Source organism: Cottoperca gobio, chromosome 5 (genome assembly GCF_900634415.1).
Source record: "Cottoperca gobio chromosome 5, fCotGob3.1, whole genome shotgun sequence".
Taxonomy (NCBI): Eukaryota; Metazoa; Chordata; class Actinopteri; order Perciformes; family Bovichtidae; genus Cottoperca; species Cottoperca gobio.
The window spans coordinates 26,499,186-26,521,698 of NC_041359.1; the positions used below are offsets into that span (position 1 = coordinate 26,499,186).

A 22,513-nucleotide genomic window follows, 5' to 3' on the forward strand; every position below is an offset into this window, starting at 1 on the left:
ATGCCAGATAAATGAAAGCCGGAGAGGAGTATCAAAGATTCATTTCATGCCAGTAAAGACTTTTTGAATTGAAATGAGGATTTGGAGAGAGAGAGAGAGAGAGAGAGAGAGAGAGAGAGAGAGAGAGAGAGAGAGAGAGAGAGAGAGAGCGAGAGCAGGCCATTCATTGTGCAGCACAGTGGAAGTTAATTAAGTTATGATTAATGTGTTACAGCTGCCGTTATCTTTTCAATGAAGCCTGTTTTTCTTCTGTCTCGGCCTCCAAGGTGCAAAGGAATACACACAAACACATACAAACAGAGAGAAACACACACACACAGCAAGCGGATACACAAGTACGCCGTGTGACTCATGATCAACACACTCGCGTACATGCTGGAAAGCAGCATGCAGATGTCGGGGTGCACACTGTGAGTCATAGAAGGCTTTCGCAGGCATTTGCACACAGAGCCCCACACAAAGGCACCACCCAGATATCCAGGTAGAAATTGTGCATCATAAAAGAGGAGAGTGCACACACACACACAGGCGCACACACAAACACACACACACGAGTGATAAGGTTTTGAATGAAAATGGCGGCATCTAATTACGTTTCTTTGTTAGGGTAATTTGATATGCTCCACAGACGAGGGCCTTAATCAACACCTTGGAATTACTAATCAAAATATTCTTCTGTCAGACAACTAGCTACAACTGCATTTTGTTGTGCAACCCTGTGACAAAAGACGACCCTTGAATTCTTGACTGACACAATATATCTCGTCTGGCAAGTGGCCACAAGCTTCTCGAAAGTCCAAGTGTCATTTTTGTTTGTTGGGAAAAACCAAATGTACCAAATACGACTAGAAAACACTTTAACAGCATGTAAGACATTTATTTAAATGATTATTTATGACACATATCCTGGTAAAATAAAGGTTGATAAATAAATTAAATAAATTAAATAAATAAATTAAATAAATTAAATAAATTAAATAAATTAAATAAATTAAATAAATTAAATAAATTAATAAATTAAATAATTAAATAAATTAAAAAAATAATGAAAATAAATAATGAAAATAATGATAATAATTATTATCATTATTGTGGCAGTTTGTTGACCAGATTGGTATCATACATACATACATGGACCAGAATATTGGGGCTTCATGCAAGGAGGTAACGAGTCACACAAAGTGACTGAACTGGCTGGTGAACATATATATTTATATTTATTGTCACTTTAGTGCCATCTGTAGGCAAAATGCCATCAGATTTAGTTGCAGAGCCGATATGCACGATGCATTCAGCTCGTACCACATTTAGTAAACTGGTCCGTCCTCCGTGTGATGCTTTGAATCTTAAACCAGGCCACAGTCTTTGAAACTCCTAAAGCTCCCTGACGTTTTAAAGAAAGATGGATGATGGCACCCAAGTCTCAGATGTAAAAGGAAATTCTGTGTCGCATCCATCTTTTCTTGTTCGATTCAATTTGTGGCTGCAGACGGCTGAACGCTCAGGATCTTTTCCAAAAGCTTTTCCCAATTGATGTGCATCAGACAAAGAGCATCAAAAGCTTCCTGCCGTTGTCCGACTCGTCTCTGGGTAACATTGCAGGCGTTTAGTCGACACTCTCATCCACAGTGACGTACAGTGAGTGCAGACTTAACTTCTTCCATCACCAACATTATGCACAGCAAACGGATTAAAGGTCATAGATCACAGCATCGTGGAAACCGTTTCCTGCGAGTGCTGAATGATCATGAAGAGGAAAGTGAGGAACAAGAAGAAAAGGAAGTGAGAGGTAGAAGCAGGAAATGCACACACAAAAACACACACATGGATTTTAACACATCGCAGTCAGTTGTTCCTCCAGGCACTGTCTGTCTCCTTCCCCTTAACATTTAGAACAATTCACACCCCTCTGTGTGCACAGGCACGACCGTGGTCTTGGGTCTAGTGCTAGACGTGCATGTGTTTGTGCACGTGTGTCTGTTTGTGTGTGTAACTGTGTGTGTGTATTTGTGTTTTTAACAGTTTGACAGCAGAAATCTGTGACAATGTGTCAGACACCTTCATAAAGATGTGTGAAAGCTTGTCTCCTCCTGAAAACACACACACACACACACACACACACACACACACACACACACACACACACACACACACACACACACACACACACACACTGTTGTTACTAGGTAGATTTTACTATATTGAGTCAAGCGTCTGTGTACAGTAGCACTTCTGTCTGCACCTCGCCGTGTGTCCTCACGTTATCCTGGCAGTGGGGGCGGATCACACCCGGACGCGTTGCTACAGACGGGGCTGCTTCAAAAACACCTTGGCTGGCAAAACACGTCGCCAAAACAGTGTGGCGCGCCTGTACAAATCTACAAACATAGGACAAATGCAGTGATTTGGACCCTTCTCTTTGTTTCTTACTCTAACACTTTCACGACTATCGGGGATATTTTATACAGTCGCACTATATTGTTTTGTATAGTAAAATAAATCCAACTATGTGCTGCTCAGTAAAGCCTCTTTGAGTCTCCTACCACATCACAGTAAAGCAGGCCATCTTGAGACTAAGAACGGATCACATGCTCATGACTGAGTGCAAAGTGAGTCACCGAAGACTAAGTCACCTAAAGAAGATGGCTGCTTTAGAGGCCAAACACAGGAACGATACCACATGTCTGTAGGAAGGTAGACTTTGTTTTACTGCAAAGTATCTGCCGTCAAATATAAAACATGAAACCTTTAATACGTTTGTTATTTTGTCCAAATATATACTTTTTGTTTTTCACCTACAATTGGGTCGACTACAAAAAGTGCTAATCCATCTTTTGAGCAGCGTCAAATGAAAGTATAAAGTTGACACTTTGATCATTAGGGGAAAGTTTTGCCCCGACAGGAGACATTTGAATTAGTAATTAACTTTGTACGCTTATCGTATGAGGTTTAACATCCAAATGAGTTTGATTGGACAGTCGGGCTCCCAGCGGTCAGTTAGGATAAGTGCCAATCGCCCATGAAAACCAGCGCGGCTGCTGTTGCTTTGTCCCAGCAGCTGTTTCCTCTTCAGTTTAGGATCAGAATAATATACAAATTCCACCTGAAAGTCAAAACTCATCGTTAAACTTACCTTGACGTGTGTTTTCAAAAGGCTGATGTTGAACCCATTACATTTAGTGCACACTAATAATCTACATTTCCATACATGGCAACAGTTTAACCGAAGGTACGTTCACGATAACAGAGACATGTTCGATTCAGCACATTAAATATCTCAGCTACACTTCTTATAACCTGAGTAGCAATACTTTGGACAGCAGTTCATTTTCAGAAAGCAGCCTGATATACATGAAAGAGACTTCATCCTTTCAGAATATAAGAAAAATAATTGAATACCCTGTCAAAGTTAATTGTAGCGAACGTCCTTCATGATAAAATGTTCTGGTGCGAGCGCTGGGTTTCATTCTGCCTCACAGGGAAAAAGCCCTAAATTAGATTTTCAGTAACTTAATATTTCTGATGAGAAGGTTCCCAGATATTTCCAAGCTTTTGCTTCACTAAATAACAGAATTAAGTGATTCAAACTTCTTTCTGTTCGTTTTCTTTGCACTTTTCTTCTACCTTCTTTTTAAGAAGTTGCATCGTTGCTTTATGTACGGGACACACTTTGCTGTGTTTCATGGTGTGTTTAAAGGCCGCACGAGAAGTTGGTTTTATTACATGTTTGAGTCATCGCTGCACAATTTTTACAAAAGTTACCAAAACACGTGATTGTTGCTGATGTGACGTTTTTATATAGACAGCAGATGTACTTTGTTTTGTCACGTTGTATAACAATGCTGCGTGTCCCTGTCTCTGCAGTGCCGGGCTCCGTGCCGATGGAGTCTCTGCAGAACACGCCGTACGAGGAGAAGATCTTCATGCAATGGAAAGCTCCCAATGAGACCAACGGGGGCATCACGCTGTACGAGGTCAGTCAGAGACTTCTCACAATGCTCAGTGGCGACAAGGTTCAAAGTGTGGAACTAAAATATATTGAGTGCACCTGCGCAATCTAAGACTACATTCCTCCATTAAAGCTCATCCTGGAATTATATTTAACGTTGTGCGTCTACATTAACTCGTCAACATCAATTACATCCTCATTTCCATGTCTGGCTTTGATACCAGGTGTGATGCTTATCTCTGAGTACAACTGGGTCAAACCTAAATAACAGGAAACAGTAGTTTGAACACATATAGAATTAGATATAATCAGCAATTCATACGTGAGTGAATTCTTTTGGAAGGAGAAAGAGGAAAGTAGGTGTTGGAACAGAACGTGGAAGAGAGACTTATCCCCTGACAGTCCCTGAAACAATGTTTGGGAGTGAGTGAAATAGAGGGATAGATTACGTGTGTGTGTGTGGGTGTGGTTATAGAAGGTTTTTTCGGGTTGAAGTAGAGTTGAACCCTCTATCTAATGAATTATTGACCCATTCTCTGCCTCCTGTCTGCCTCTTATATCACTGCATCAAGGAGCTACCTCACACCAAGACCTGGCAGGACTATTAGTGTGTGTGTGTGTGTGTGTGTGTGTGTGTGTGTCTGTGTGTGTGTGTGTGTGTGTATGTGTGTGTGTGTGTGTGTGTGTGTGTCTGTGTGTGTGTGTGTGTGTCTGAAAGAGGGTGTACCAAGCAAAGGAAATGTGTGTTCTTGTATAAATTGGTGAGATTTTTAGTTAGTGTGTGAGGAAGAAAGTGACTTAGCAAGTGATGAAAAGTGTGTGTAAGAGAACTTCGGGAAGTACTCAGTATTAAAGTGTTTTCTGAAGTTTCCATATAAGTGTGTGTGTGTGTGTGAGTGTGTGTGTGGGAGAGAGAATGTGTGAAGTCGACAGTGTGTGTGGAGAAAATGTGTTAGTTAGAAAGTGATATAAGTGTGTGTGTGTGTAGAGTTTGAAAAACCTGCCTCGGTTACTCAGGACAGAAAGTTTTTCACTTTCCTCTTGTGCCATGAGTAGAAACGAGGTCACTCTTGTATCGTGACACACTCACACACACACAGACACACACAGACACACACACACACACACACACACACAGACACACACACACACACACACACACACACAGACACACACACACACTCACACACACACAGACACAGACACACACACACACACACACACACACACAGACACACACACACACACACAGACACACACACACACACACAGACACACACACACACACAGACACACACACACACACACACACAGACACACACACACACACACACACAGACACACACACACACACAGACACACACACACACACACACACACACACACACACACACACACACACAATTCTTAATTACTCTTATAGCATATTGTACAAATTGGAAACTGCCCAAATAAATTGTAAGATCTAATGCAACTAATGATTTTACTTCTTATTGATTGACCTACTCTTCTTTCATTAATTGTAATGTTTATGAAAATGTTTTCCAATTATTACCAATTCCCAGAGATCAAGGTTCCGTCATTAAATCAATTGCTTTGGTTTAACCAAAGGTTTTTAATTTAAAAGATGTGATAAAAGCGAAAGAATCTCACATTTGAGAAGCTGGAAATAAAGAAGGTTTGACATTTTGTTTGATAAATGACGACACATATTGACCTTTCTGTCAAACACCTGAAGTCAGCTTCTCTGTCTGCATATCAGTGAGCAGGTATCACTTGCAGACTTTTGCTCGGCTGTCCTCTGTCACAGTTATGTGAACAACATTAACACGTCTGTAACATTTCTCTTATAAATAGTTACTAAGGTGAAGGTCGGTTTCTGTATTTCATACATTTCATTGCAGTTTTTCATCTTGATTGAGATGAAATGTTATATTTCAACCTAACTCATCTTCTATCTAATTACCTCTATTTTCTCCCAAGCCCTCTCTACTTCAGTCTCCTCTCTTTCTGCGCGGTAAAAAGACCACTTAGCACCATTTCTGAGACCTCCATTAGACCTTGAACCAGAGCTTGAAAAACACTCTCCGGGACCATCATCAGTTTCGCCTTGTTTTGTGTCTGTTTCATTAATGTGAATCTCAGCTCCCTGCCCTCTCTGCATCATCTGTTAAACATATCAGAGCGGCAGCACAATGCACCGCTATTAGAGATAATTACTATAATTGCAGCTATTGACAGGATTAAAGGCATCGTGTGCAACATCTAAAGGGGCTCTTGTTGCGTCCTCTCCCGCTCTGTTGTCTTTTTTTTTTCCTCCTCCTGTTTCCCTCGCTTTTCAGGATGGAAACTAGATGAATTACACCCAGGACAATGAGAGGGAAGGGGAAGGAGGCGTGTGTGTGTGGGGGGGGGGGGGGAGTGATAGATGGATGGAGGTGGAGAATGGTGAGGAGAGACGAGTAGCATGAGAAGAACAGAGCTTGAACTGGGAGAGGAGATAAAACGCAAGAAACATTATTCCTCAAATAGCATGATAACATGAATTAATCAAGAGGACACATATGATCACTTCATCTCTTGCTTCTATTACTGTAATTGCAGGTAATTACAGGATTAAAGGATACATCTGGGTGAGATCTAAGGGGACCCCCCTCACCTCCCCCCTCACTCCTTCCGTGTCCTATTCATCTGAGATCGGGAACAAGCGATGGAGGGAGGTGGGGGAGAGAGGACATCTAATGATAATTTTAACAACAGAAATATAGAATAAAACTTTATTAGTCGGTCTTTTCCATGGATGTAGGAAGGAAGATGATTCATAAACAGCATTTTTGTACTCAAATCTGTTTGATTGACCTGCAACAATTCTGTTATTTCTATTCATGCCACAAAACAAACAAATAAGATTTCAGTCACAGAAGTGTAGGCTTGACTCGTCTGTGGAACGTGGATTCATCAAGCTTTGCTCTGCTCTGTTATGTCCACATTTCCCATCTGGACAATAAGAAATAAACTCCAATACTAAACATTAAGTACCAGAAACTTCTGGAGATCAGGTGACACAGTAAAACTAGATTAGACAAGTTTACTGCAAGGTTTTACTGTGATCTTCTTAAATTGGCACCACACATTTAATTGGCACTTAATCTGATCAGTATGTCATTCTTAGCTGACATTAACCCCCGCCAGAGAAGACCTTTCCACCAGCAACAACACAATCCCTGATAAATGAGTCCATCCCAATCCTCCATTTTGGGTGGTCACTGCCAATCAGGTGATGTTTTTGTAGTACAGAAAACCTCTAATCCAAAATAATGAACGTGACTGGGGAATGTAGGAAGAGCCTGGTGAAGCAATTCATTTCAAGTCTTTATTTTCCTGTAGATTAGACACAATTTGATACAGGATTCTCACTCTTATCCTCTTAAAGTGGCATTGTGCCGTTTAATTGGCGTTCAAGCGGGGCAGCAGATCTGTCAGTTGGGATTTAGCTGCATTTAGGTCTTAAAAGTGAGGATGGAAAATCTTCAAATTGTGCGATTGATGTTTTTGTCACGATCTTGTAAATACTTCCTGTTTTATTTTGTAAAGTTCACTCCCCTTGTGGCATGTCTTGTTTTACTTCCTGGCCTCGTGTTTTGCTTCCTCCTCCTGTGATTGTTGATTTGATCCTCCTGTGTACATCCACCCTGCCCTCGTGTATTTGCCTTTCTCCCGCAGCTGTGTCTCATTCCCTCGTTTAGTGTCTGTGTGTATATATCCGGGTCTGTCCCAGTGATCCTTGTCTGTTCGTCATCCATGTGTCATCCACGTTATGGTAATGTTCCCTGGCGTTCTTCCTTGTGCTTCCTCGTGTTCCTCGTGTCATCCTGGTTTGTCTTTTCAGTTGATCCCTCCGTTGTTTTGCTTTTTTAGTTTTGTACTTTCAGCTTCGTTTTAATAAAGCTCGCTTTTTGTTAATCACCCTTGTCTGCCGTTCCTTTTCCGCACCGTTTTAAATGACAGAAATAGTCTTGTGATTGAATGCAGAAGAACTGAGAACTATGAGAAACTATCAATATAAAATACAACAGGTTCTCTACCATGGAAGTCTCCCTGCTACCTGCCCTCTATGACCCCTCACATAATACACAGATATTGGCAGTTACTGAACTGAGAGTAGACGAGCACACACTGGCGCGCACACAGATCATAACCTTATCTATCCCTTCTTTGATTGCCCCATCACACCATCCAAACATTTCAGGTCCTCTCTGATAGCTATCTCACCTCCTGCTGGTCTCTGCAGAGTTACTCCTGAGCCCCTGCAAGCTTAACAGATGCTGGTGCTAACATTGAGTTAGTATAAAGTGGTGAAGCAGATCAGACCTCTAATATAAAGCAGATACACCTATAGTGTGGAGGCTCAAGTACTCTTAACTAACCATATTACGTATATTTTGGTATATTTTGTGACTTTGCTATGCACAGATACAACTGAATTTAGTATGCTATTTAAACAAAAATAATTTGACTTGTACACAAAGAAGACTTTTCTCACCAGAAAAACAAAAGCATTTATTGTTGGAAATTCCCAAAAATGACCAATAATCACTTTGTTCTTCAACTTCTTTTGTTCTTCCGCCACTGATTGTCCTCTAGTAATAGCAAAGGCAAAGGTACTGTGATGTTGTTCTGCTGCCAAACCTCAGGGAACTGGTTGACTTTGGTCTGCGTCCTTCCTCAAAGGTCATTGTGGTTTATTTGAACCATTCAGGTGATCTTCCTCTAACCTTAACCGAGTAGTTGTAGCTTCATGAACCTTAATGATTTGGTCAAAGGAACAATTCAAAACCCTCCAGCTGTTCCGAATACCCAGCGGCGAGACCGGGAATGCTGACAAACCTTGGAGCTGTTTAATCATACACACGAGAGGGATAGGCTACTAGTACAGTATGTAGTTATTCTGCTCTTGTGTGTGAATAACTCTCAAAATTCCTCTTTCCACAAGTAGGGCCTTTAATCAATCACAAAGATCAATACTGGCAACCAGTCTGGCCTTTATTTCAGTGAGTTACTCTGTTCCAAGCTGTTGATTTCTGTAGAAACGGCAGACATATAGTTGTTACGTTCTCTTCTCTTATTGCTGGTTTCTTAACAAAGGAATGATTGATTCTCATTAGGAGAGCAGGAGTCGCCTGAGGTGATCTCGCTATCGATTCTGTTTACGGTTTTCTGGGCGATAGCAGCGGCTCAGCTCGCTTCAGTGCAAAACAGGAAGCTAAAGATGGTGCAAAAAAACCCAACAGGGCATGCAACGACTCACAAATAGTAAGACGGAGGTTATCAGAAGTCCATGCAAACCATAGCATCTGAAGCATCAGGAATATCAACGTTTTCATGAAAGTCTGGGATGGCCTCAACAATACCCCACATTTTAAGTTGTTTTGCATTTACAAAACAACATTATCGTACAACATTATTATGGATGAAAGTATTCACTGATGGTGAAGCCGTTAATGACAGATGTGTGATTTGTGCAACACATTAAATTGCAACTATAGTTACAAAGTGTTGGAAGAGTTTGCTTTGCTGATGAAAACAAGCATTTTGGTTGTTTAACTGGTGATTAGTGACATTACTGGCCCATTTCACTGACAGTCTAGTCAAGTTTATCTATAAAGTTCATTTAAAACATAACACAACAGTATTTCAAAAACTACTAAATAAAATAAATGATGATGGTTGAGAGAATGGTCTTTAGACACATTTTTAAGCTGTCAAAGGAGGAGAAGACAAAAGGAAAGGATGTTGTCTAGTATTAACAGTTTTATTGAGAACGCTGCCAATCAGTGTTGGAGAATCCCTTCCTGTTTCCTCACTCTTGAAAGGTCAGCAAACCCCGTTATTTACACATGGATCACAGAATGAGCATTTAACAAAGACAGCTACACCGCGCTGCTGTGCTGGAGAAACTGTTTACTGACAACAAGCTTGTTTGTGGAGTTGACCTCAAAGACGAAGACTCAAAGCTTAACACCATCTCTTACAGAAAGTTCACTTTGAGTCTGAGACACACTCACACACTCACACACTCACACACTCACACACTCACACACTCACACACTCACACAGTCACACAGTCACACAGTCAGACTGCTGATTAAAATTGGCAAGAGAAGATCTCCACCGAGCACTGGCTTGCAGTAAAGACAGAGGAAGGCACACAGCTCTCACACACACACACACACACACACACACACACACACACACACACACACACACACACACACACACACACACACACACACCACACACAAGCATAGAGGCTTCTATTTCTACAAGATCTAAAAGAGAGGAAGAAAAAGTAGAAACATGATTCAAGAAATAAACGTACGTCTGTGTTCTATGTAGAAAGAACAAGGATCAGAAATAATTGCTACTTTCACAACTTACAGACAAACATAGAGACAAAGTCAAGACACTGAGCGAGCAGCAATCTCCTGCCTAACTTTTCTTCTCTGTCTCCCCACCTTCTCTTTGCTCTCTTCCTCCGTATTGTTTTTCCTTTCTGTCAATAATAGACTATATTTCATGTGGCTTTCAAGTCCTTGAGCTGCTGACCCCATTTACTCTGTCACACTGCCTCTCTGGCCTGCAGGAGAACGGCCTGGTATCACTTACACCTGTGTGCACCTGTGTGTAGTAATGCAACCCTATGTGTGTGTATCTTAAATATTTATTTACAGCCTGCTGTGGTTTAGCTCCCCCCCCCTAGAACATCACAAGCCAACAGAAGAGTCAACTTGTACTCTTATAATTATAATCAACAGTCCCCTGATGGAGGAGGCGGCGTTGCACAAAGCTCACATTGTTCATTGTTCTGTTTTCACCTTCAGAAACAGGAACATAAATGGAGTTTCAGTTTTAATTAACAACCGCTTGATTAGCATTGTTGTGAAAATAGGTGCATTCAGGGGTTAAACGTCAAAACAATATGGCTGCTAGCAAACGAGCCCAGAGACGTTACCTTTATTACAATAAGACAAAGCAAACAAGTCATTATTATCAAAAACACAGCAAGCATGTCAAAGGACGCCATGCAGCTAAAGATATTCTTTAATCTATATGAAGTATTTACTTTGAGGTTTTAGTAGTTAATGGGACGAATAAGTGCATCGTTTCAGTTCAGTCAAAAACAAGAGTTTAGTTTCTCAAACTGCTCATTGTTATGTGTGATATGTGAAATGGTCATAATTAAATATTTAAAGAACATTGCTTGAACTAGTGCTTATAGAATATGCAGATAGAAATATAAGATTCTATAATATGTATTGTTATGAGCATGTACCCTGTTAGTAGTACAGATAAATACATACGTGTTAAACTGTGCTGTATTATCAATACAGTTTTTATTGCCCGATGTTTATGACCATTATGATACATTATTTTCTTTTACAAATGTTTTTAATTGTTGCTACTAAAACAACAAACAACGCTGAAAGCCGCAAAACATAATACTGTATAAACAATAAATACTGTACATATACAAATAAATAAATGAGCAGAAGTCTCTTAAAACACAAATATGTCTGCCAGTAGTCAATGATGAGGAGCAACACACACACACACACACACACACACACACACACACACACACACACACACACACACACACACACACGATAATGCGCAAGGCTCTAATCTCTCAAGCACTACAACTTCCTGCCCTGTAGCCAATCAGGGCTCCTCTCCTCTTTCTCTCGAGCCAATCACATGATCTCTGAAAGCCCCACAGGCCAGCAGGCAGTTACGCCTCCCTTGACATCTTCACCTCTCAGATTTTCATTTTAATTCTCTCACATTTTCCCTTTTTATTTCTCCCTCATTACCTCAGTGCTGAGGCCGAGCTCTCCTGGGTTTATTTATTTCTTTCTCTCCTGCATTGCCCCTGTTGTGCAGCCAGTTTTACCTCTGTCGAGTTTATTCTTAATATATCTTTCTATTATATTTCCACTTTGCTAAGTCACTTTGGGGATAGAGCAACATCTTATCTCAATAAACTTTCAAATTAGAGGGAAAGTGCCTCTTTTGCTCTCCTATCCACTTATCTTCCTAACAGCTGTTTTGCAGGAACATATTAAATAGCTGTGACTCAAATTGTTTACCTATTGCTATTTGTTACAGCTGATTTAAGATGTTAAGCATACCCCAAGTTAAGCTCTGCATATCTAAATGCAAAATAGTAAACAACAAAAACAAGACTCCCCAGGAGGAAGAAAACAAAGAAGCTGAGCATTGTGTCTATTTCACAGTAACTCGCTGAAAAAAAGCCACAAAGCACATTTCAATGTACTCTTGTAAATCACTGCCTGTCTTGGGTGAATACCTTGTCAGCAGATGATATTTAATGTCGGAGTCAGAGCGGAAGATGTGGGCACATTAGCATCTAGAGGGAGAGCGCTCTTTCTGTCACTCGTCTTAACTCGGCTGGCAGGAAGTTGCCGTGTGTCTGTCAAACCGCCGTCACTTGGATGTGGATTCGGGCAGTTTCCCGTCAAACTGTCACCACCGGCTGATTCTCTTTGCAGTGATTTTAATGCTCCATCTCTGATCACCTCTTCCAGGGTGAACCCAGTTTCTACTCTTTGATACTTTTTTGTGTTGGGGGGGGGTTTGCATTGATTTTGATGTGAACTTTGGTCACAGCGGGCTGCCGTAGCAGACAACTGACAGGATACAAGAGCTTTGGAAAGCTCTTGTATCCTGTCAGTTGCTGAATTTCGTTCCCAGAGCTCGCCCTCCTCCCTGCCGCCTCTCGACTGCTGATTGAAAAGCCTGATTTAGCGATTGAGGCCTTTTGTTAGTGATTAACAGCTCGGCTATTTATGACGCTAGATTATTGTTGTGCTGCAGCTCATCTCTGTTTTTCTCTTTGTGTTTTTCCCCGTCTCTCCCTCTTGTGTATATTTATCTCAGCTAGAACAACACTATGGGCTGGGAACTCTATCTGGCTATATTTAGTCGTCATCTCGCTCCGTCCTTCTGCCTTTCTCTCTCTCACTTCTGTTTGCTTATCAAGAATCGATGAGAACAATGGAGGCAGCACAGACACAAAATCTTATCAGAGCATTGTCTGTTTCTTTCTCCCGTTAGCTTATCTCGTTGGGAACAATAAGAAAGTGGGATGAGGAAAACACCAAAGATCTCGTTCCCATTTGTGTCTTTATGTATATACAGTATATCTCAAAAGTGAGTACACCCTTTAGATTTTTGCAAATATTCTGTTATATCCTTTCAGGGGATAACATTATCCTACTGAAACTTTGATATAACTTAAAGTAGTCAGTGTGCTGCTTGAATAACAGTATAGATTTATTGTCCTTTGAAAATTACTCAGTACACAGCTGTTAATGTCTAAACAGCTGGCAACAAAAGTGAGTACACCCCATAGTGAACATGTCTAAATTGTGCCCAAAGTGTCAATATTTTGTGTGACCACCATTGTTATCTAGCACTGCTTTAACCCTCCTGGGCATGGAATTCACCAGAGCTGCACAGGTTGCTTCTGGAATCTTCTTCCACTCCTCCACGACGACATCACGGAGCGCACGGATGTTGGACACCTTGCACTCCTCCACCTTCCTCTTGAGGATGCCCCACATGTGCTCAATTGGGTTTAGGTCTGGAGACATACTTGGCCAGTCCATCACCTTAACCTTCAGCTTCTTCAGCAAGGCCGTTGTCATCTTGGAGGTGTGTTTAGGGTCATTATCATGTTGGAAAACTGCCCTACGGCCCAGTTTCCGAAGAGAGGGGATCATGCTCTGCTGCAGGATGTCACAGTATATATTGGAATTCATGTGTCCCTCAATGAAATGCAGCTCCCCAGTGCCGGCAGCACTCATGCAGCCCCAGACCATGATGCTGCCACCACCATGCTTGACTGTAGGCAAAACACATTTGTCTTGGTACTCCTCACCAGGGTGCCGCCACACACGCCGGACACCATCTGACCCAAACAGGTTTATTTTGGTCTCATCAGACCACAGGACATGGTTCCAGTAACTCATGTTCTTGGATTCATTGTCTTCAGCAAACTGTTTGCGGGCTTTCTTATGCATCGGTTTCAGAAGGGGCTTCTGTCTGGGGCGACGGCCATACAAACCGATTTGATGCAGTGTGCGGCGTATGGTCTGGGCACTGACAGGCTGACATCCCACTTCTGCAACCTCTGCAGCAATGCTGGAAGCACTCGCACGTCTATTTTTGGAAACCAACCTCTGGATATGACGCTGAGCACGTGGACTCAACTTCTTTGGTCGACCCTGGCGAGGCCTGTTCCGAGTGGAACCTGTCCTGGAAAACCGCTGTATGATCTTAGCCACTGTGCTGCAACTCATTTTCATGGTGTTGGCAATCTTCTTATAGCCAAGGCCATCTTTGTGAAGCGCAATAATCCTTTTTTTCAGCCGCTCAGAGAGTTCCTTGCCATGAGGTGCCATGTTGTCCAGCATTCAGAGAGAATTATGCCCAAAACACCAAATTTAACAGCCCTGCTTATCATTTACACCTGAATCCTTGTAACACTAACGAGTCACATGACACCAGGGCGGGAAAACAACATCATTGGGCACAATTAGGACATGTTCACTATGGGGTGTACTCACTTTTGTTGCCAGCTGTTTAGACATTAACAGCTGTGTCCTGAGTAATTTTCAAAGGACAATAAATCTATACTGTTATTCAAGCAGCACACTGACTACTTTAAGTTATATCAAAGTTTCAGTATGATAATGTTATCCCCTGAAAGGATATAACAGAATATTTGCAAAAATCTAAAGGGTGTACTCACTTTTGAGATATACTGTATGCATAATGTGTGCATCTGCACGCACGTTGGCTTTTATTTGGGCATGTTTGCATGTACATACATCTTTGTATCGGTACGTCCTGGTTGTAGCATTTGTGGTTGTGTTAGTTTGCCTTTCTATTCGTATTGACCCAGATTGTCTTGACATTTTAAAGCCGGGAAGCAGGAGAACAGTGTGTCCCAAATGGAAGCTTCTAAAAACAGAAAGGCTGGAACTTAAAACAATAGGTGCCGACTAAGTTGCAGAACAAGGGTGCCAGGGTACATGGTGAGGGGAGGAAGTTTTATTCAAGTTTTCTAGATCGCAACGATAACAAAAGTTATTAAATGTCTTCCTGTCGTGAATTCACAGTTCACACAGTTAGTAAAGTGAGTTTCAGTACAGGAAGATGTCGACACTAGGCACTTACTTATTATTTATTATTATTATTGAATAGTCTTAGAGGACAGAGTAGGCAGACAGTGGACAGTGAGCAGGACGAACTGTCATCTTGGGGTCGGTTAATGCATTTTAAGATGCAACACATTTAAATAAAATCCCTTTAGTCTCATGAACATGTTCTAACATGTGGGCATGAGAAGAACAAGAACATTTTATTATTATAAAAATGCATGAGAAAGGTTATTTACATTCAAGTTTAAGTAATAAATAACATTTACACTTTGAAAAATGGAAGTAAGAACAGAGCAAAGGAATCAAAAGCTACATAAGACTTGATCCAATAAAGGCTATCAATAAGTAAATGTGCTTCCCATGAAAATTAGGAAACCATCAATTACGTGTGGATGGAATGAAATACATGATGTTTTTAAGATAGAAAGTCACAGACATTCTACTTTAATCTGCTCCGGATGAGAGGATCTCCTAAATGTTCAGGAAGTGGAGAGGTGGTAAACAATTTGAAAACGCATTCAAGTGAATGGTAGCAAAATAAAACGGAGCAGAAAGAACAAACCACTTTATACACTTCCTACTTAATTCAACACGACAGGGAACAGCAACACTGAGATGGTGAGGAATGAAGCTCAGGAGCACGGAGAATAAAAAATGGAAAATGACAAAACTGAATTGAAATAGCATTTCTACAACACTGATCCCACAATGGTGCCTTGTAAACATTGTTTATTTACATAAAACTTGGCTGTAGTTCAAAATGTTGCCGCCCAGCAGGGCTCACACACACACACACACACCCCCCCCACACACACACACACGCACACACACACTGCAGCTGTGGTGTGTTTGATGAAGAGGACTGTTAGGTAAAAGCTACGGCTTCTAACACTCACCAGCATCAATCTCATGCACGGACAAACACAAGCAGTGGTATGTGCAAACACACACACACTAACAGACACACACACACCTGCAAGAGAAGAATGTTTCTGCCATTTTGTTCCAGCATGGCACCTTTTGTAATAATAATATAATAATGATAACAATAATAATAAGCTTTATTTGTATAGCACCTTTCATGCAAGAATTGCAGCACAAAGTGCTTCACAGCAAAAACATAACAATTAGTACAAGATTAGACAGAAGAGCATTTACAGTACAATAATCACAGTGTTGATGTAAATGAGTCTGAAGTAGCATTAATATAGTATAAAATAACAGAATTAAAATAGTATAAAATAACAGAATTAAAATAGCATAAAATAACATTGGAAATCATGCCTAGTTAATGGGTTTATTAGAACTTTAGCATTGACGGGTTGTAAATAAAAAACATTTTCCTCTTTGTCACGACATGTGCGTTGTCTGTTTAGAAAGAAAAAGTAAGTATTTTTAATGAAAGATAAAAAAAACATGCTGAAGACACGTTCAGAGGATGTCGGGGGGCGCTGGAAGCAATATTTTAGAAACGGCCCGCAAGGTAATTCATAAACACACGCAAAAAATCTACTCCAAAAAAATTGTCAGATATAGAATATAACCGGCGACTGATGGCCAAGGTCCTTGAACACAACACGAGCAGAACGTGTCATCACGTGGTCACATCATGTCAAAAACTTCAATATTAAACGAGACGGTCATTAACATCAGTGAACGCAGCATGGCGAGTGTAACAAAGAGAAAGGTGGATGCGGAATGTTCCAGGAGAAATGGACGAACGATTATTTCTTTGTGGAAGTAAAAGGCCAGTGTTTGTGTGGACGCGCTTATGGTCATGGAAAAGGCTCTCGAGCTGCACCAGCAGAGCTAACATCAGCAGAGCTAACGTTATAGCAGAGCTAACACCAGCAGAGCTAACATAAGCAGAGCTAACACCAGCAGAGCTAACACCAGTAGAGCTAACATCAGCAGAGCTAACACCAGCAGAGCTAACACAAGCAAAGCTAACACCAGCAGAGCTAACACCAGTAGAGCTAACACCAGCAGAGCTAACACCAGCAGAGCTAACACCAGCAGAGCTAACATCAGTAGAGCTAACACCAGCAGAGCTAACACCAGTAGAGCTAACACCAGCAGAGCTAACACCAGCAGAGCTAACACCAGCAGAGCTAATACCAGCATCACTGCCGCTGATTCAGGCTGTGTGTGTTTAAAAAACGAGGATATTTTCGTCTATGTCACAGATTAAAGTTTGAATCTTGTTAACGTTGCATTTGTTTAACACTCCTTAATAAAATGTCTTTGTTTGCTCCCTGGGTACATGGTGTATCAGGGAAATTGAAGGTAAAAACAACAAAACATTTGTTTAATAATATAATATTTATTATTTATTATTTTATTTTATTTTATTTTTATAATAACATAATATAGCCGCATTATAATAAGAAAAATATTATAAGAATTGAAATACTAAGTTAATATAATCAATATGTAATATAAATTATAAATACTAAGAATAATAATTAGAATAATACAAACAGCATAATAATCAACATTAGAAATCAGAGGAGACAAACAGGAAGCCTACATTTTATTTGATGGGGGGGGGGGGGGGGGGTAAGGGACCTGGATAATGGATAGGGGGGTGCTGGCCCAAAAAAGGTTGAGAACCACTGCACTAGATGGAGATTTTTCACAATGTGTTGAACTAAAAGTTTATTTTATATTACCAGTTTATAACTGATCTACAGAGCATTTGCAATCCATCTATTAAGCGTTAATAAAGCTCACAGTTCCAACTTACAAACCGGAGTATTACATTTCTTTCTCTTTCTTCTAGTTCTTTCTTTTCTCCTCCCTTTTCTGCCTCTATCCTCTAATATCAACCTCTCTCCCTTTCTCCATCCTACACATTAATTCAATCACATACTCACATACTCCCTCCGGTGAGTTATCCCTCACAGACTCGCACTCTATTACCCAAGATGCACTGCCCCGCTGCGTGCCTACCTTTTCATTGACCAATAAAACAACCTGAGCTTTATGGCTCTACCGATTCCAAGTACATCAACTATGGAGAGAAGAGGGAGAGAGGAGGGGTAAAGAGAGAGAGACCTGAGGTTTATGACTTCTTTTGAACGAGAGAACGGGTGAGTAGATCCAGCGTGGAGAGAGAGAGAGAGAGAGAGAGAGAGATGGAAAAACAATAGAGGAAATAGTAGAGAAATATAAAAGGCTGTACAGAAAATACTAAACTCAATGGAAAGATTGACCCGACAAAGAGAGGGTCCACCATGTCATATGGAAAGAGAGTGAAGGAAGAGTGAGTGGGTAAAAGAGCGAGAGAGCGTTAAGCCCATAAAAAGATAGAGAGCCATTCATGACTTATAAAATAACAGCCATCGATGTGCAAAACAAAACTGCAGCGTAGATGAAATAGATGATATTTTATTGTTCCAGCCTCTAAGTCCCAGTCTGTATAAATAGCTATTGATTTAACATGTTTTATTCAGCCAGCCAGGCGAACTTTCAGGCCCCGGAGACGTCAGTAGCTTGTGGAAGGCAAGGCGGATGCTACGTCGAGGGCTCTCTGCATTTTCGACTGCAGTCTTCTATTGGCTAAAGGTTTTGTCCCAAGTTCCTCAATCTGAGTGGCGTTTAGTTGTCTGTTTGTGCTGCACCCGGGGACCTGCTGGAAAGTGAAGAAGAGAAGTTAGCATCATTGTTCTACTTTATTAGTGCAGCGAAAGAAAATAGAAATCTAGAGGAAAACTTCATGTTTGTTGGACTTTATTGAAACGCTGGAGCACTTGCTCTCTGAGTTAGGGTGGCCAGATGAGCAAGGTGCCATTCAAACACTAGAACAAGGGGACAATGTGAGTCCCACCTGAGATACACAAGAGAAACGAAACATTGGCACAATGGCAGCATCCATTCGTTATAAGTCTGATCTTCTGCCCATCAGCTGTTCTAGGCTACATGAGTTACGTTAAATCATGCAAGTTTTATTTTGTCCAAAGCTAATCACATTGTTCCGTTACATACACACATTGGGAGAAACTGTGAGGTCCAGCTGAGCTCCACATTCAAAGGACAAAAATGTTGCACTTTGGGAATGACGATCCTTTATGTGGTTCCTCCGACCCGTCATAGGCTCATGTCAATATAGATTCAGTTCACATGTTCACAATCCTTGAGAAAGTAGAAAAGCCATTTGAATGCCAGCCGTTTTGAATTGCCCTCAAGTCCTCGAACAAGACAATGATTCCTTTGAAGGGAGAACCTGTAATCCAGACCAACCGCCACCAAAATACACCCAAAAGCAATGTCTCATGAGTATCAGGAGATACACTAAACACATTGTAGGAGCCAATTAGCACTCCTGCTATAAGTAGGAACCCATGTTTGTTGACGGTGGTGTTCCGCCGGAAAGCAAACCGTTTTTGACCACATACACATACACACACGCAGACACATACAAGTTGGCGAAGGTAGCGTTTGCTCCCGCAGGCTAACCCATTGTGTGTCTAAATGTCATGGTATGTTTGCTGATGGAAAAAGAAACAAACGGACTGAATGTTCAATTGCAAATGTTTGGAATCGGAATCTTTATTTCAGCAGGCACGACAACAAGTGCGTCAACTAGAGCAACAAAGCGGAACATCAGTGGCTTAAAGTGTTGGCTTAGCCTCTACACACCTAATGCAACAAAATGAACTGAAATGCTCATTGAGCTGTGCTAAAGTGTTTTTAACTGGGACGAACGCCATCAAAACATATTACATCAATGAGCACAGACAAGCTCCCCTCACCACTGATGACAAACATGAACGTAGCCTCCGTGAAATCACACAGCCGAGCCTGGAATTTGAGTTTGCTGCCCGCTACGATCCCATCAAGTCTTTGGACCCAGAAAATCCACATTTGGTGAATAGATTCATATTTCTAATGTATCTCACCTCAGTGTTTGCTTTCTTTATTTGTTTCTTCTTTTCTTCTGCCTTCAACCTTGAATTCTCTATCTCTCTCACACACACTCACACACATAGTCACACGTTCACACATTCCCACATCACCACTCCAGCCTGCGGGCCTAGTCAAAATGAGGCGCCCAGCTGTCAGTGCTTTTGATTCGACTCCGCTAATGGAGAGACGAGGGCTGCCCGACGTCCATGAGTGTGAAGTGCTGAGATCCTCCTCCGACCAACCTCGCCCAACACATGCACACACTTACACACGCACATCACCTCCAGCCTCTGAGATACCCATTTTAAACAAACATCCATCTAAGGCGCTTGTTATTACTCTTATTTTTTTGCTCTCTTGCATTCGTTCCCTCGATCCATCTTGTTCAATTTCGATCCGGCTCTTTATTCCTCTTTCCCACCATTTTCCCCTCTCCAAAACCAAAGACTAGAACATATGATCTTCTGTCAATGTAAACTGAAAAGCTCTCCACCTGTCACAATTTAAGTTTCCAATTTAGTGCTTTAAATGCATGAAAATTAAGAAAAATGATTCCAAATGGTAATGCATTTAAAGATAATCATAAATATCATCAGTCTGCACGTTACATTAAACCTCTCTCTAGAATCCCTCGTGTATCAGTGCGAGTGTGTTTGTGTTCTTCTGCACATATTGCTTCTCTAAGTCTCTCCTTCACTCTTAATATCTGCCTCACTTCGACTCCTTCCAACTCTTCGTGTTCGGTGTGAATTTATTTCAAAGCAGCTTTAGGAAGTGCCCAAACAGATCAGTACATATTTTGGTGCCACTGGGACACCACACCAGAGTCGACTGTGGCAGGAAACAAACACAGGGATCTTATGCAACAAAGCTCCCTAGCTAAATAAAAACCCATCTTAGAGCTCTGGTCCATTTGAACAGCTCTCTCTAATGGTTCGCTCACAGCATTGCTGCTTCCCGCTCAATATATCTGTCTTTGTAGGCGTCACTCTGCTTTATGTTTAAAATTAGAATGTGTGTTTACCCCATGTGTCTGTTGATGGCAGGAACATCCCAAAGGGTAACCAACACATTTGGTTTGTCTACAGGGCGCGTTAGTATTTCTTGAGTTTGGTGGGGATGTGAGTGTGAGATTTAGTTTTTGGATATTTTCTGTTTTTGTAACCACAGCCTTGTTGCTCCACTCCTGCTGGTGGGAAGGTTTTCCTCTGGGAACTCCTAGTTGGCAGTTAGCTAAACAGTGCTGCCCTCACTTTCTGTTTCGTCAAGAAAATCAAACCCAGAAGACAAATGACAGGAAACATGAACCATCTCAGGGGCAAAAGCTCTGCCAGTTGGAGAATTGTGGAGTTTTTTGTTGCGTTGGTGGAGGTTTCCGCTCCATCGAGTGCCTTCTGGTTCATTTATGTTGTCTGTCTTCGTTGTATTCTCCTTCTGTACCTCCCTCGCTCGTTCTCACCTTGCCTCCACACTTTATACATCTTGTATTTTTATTCTCACTTGAGGCTGAAATGCATTTAGAGAACCTGACAGACACACACACACTTTATGAAGGGCTGAAATGCGTTTAGGGTTGAATTGCTATGAATGCGTGTTTTCCCCAACAGTCAATACTCTTTTGTACTGATTGTCATTCACAATGACAGCTTTCCTCCGGTGCTCTACCGCGTTGAGTGTTTGTTGTTGTGTGTGTCAATGTGAACAGCCATTGACAGTTGTGCATCGTGGAAAACTTGCCAGTGGCAACATTACTGCAGACATTTACAGTTCTCCAAACATAAGTAACTATTTAAGTGCCTCCAAGTTTCGTAGGCCATGGGTCAATTTGCTCAATTTGTTCCACTCTCAAAGTGGAGATCATGTGTTGAATCACAGACCTGTAGTAAAGAGCCAACATCCCTTCAACTCCCAAATAGATTTTTGTTGAAATGACAATTCAATAACATAAGTTTGATTTGTTGGGTTTTCTCAGATGGAACTGGAGGTGGTCGGAGGTCAAACTGTGAAGCGTACTGTTGGTTTTGGACTGAAAATTAAAATTGATGTACAGTTGCACAGAACTACTTGGATATTCTTCAATTTAACAAAGAAAATACTTGAGTTGAGGAGAAATCTGAACATCAGAAATCTAGTTTCCTTTTCAGCCTTTTACGTTCTCAGAGATTTGGAGTGATGAAACTACTGATGTAAAAAGTAACTGTGATAATTACCTCATAAACTGGAATTAATGACATTTAAATTGTACTAATCTATATTTTTAAATACACAATCAATCAAATGCCTATCTAATGTGAGGCGTAGTGATGAACCCTGCAATCGTTCAACTTATTGTTGTGGTTTTAGGGGTTACAACTTTGTAGTTGGGGCCTTCAAATGTCGGGTTTTTGGTCAACGCTCTCATATCAAA

General features: G+C 41.1%; 1 protein-coding gene across 11 annotated transcripts in view; it reads left to right on the forward strand.

The window, feature by feature from the left end:
* Nucleotides 1-22,513, forward strand: part of ptprt (protein tyrosine phosphatase receptor type T) — a 275,177-nt gene that overhangs the window by 125,526 nt on the left and 127,138 nt on the right. For all 11 annotated transcript variants that reach the window (XM_029431023.1, XM_029431025.1, XM_029431026.1 and 8 more), the window contains exon 11: nucleotides 3,865-3,974. In XM_029431023.1, the coding sequence (XP_029286883.1) occupies nucleotides 3,865-3,974 (110 nt within the window). The remainder of the gene's footprint in view (nucleotides 1-3,864; nucleotides 3,975-22,513) is intronic.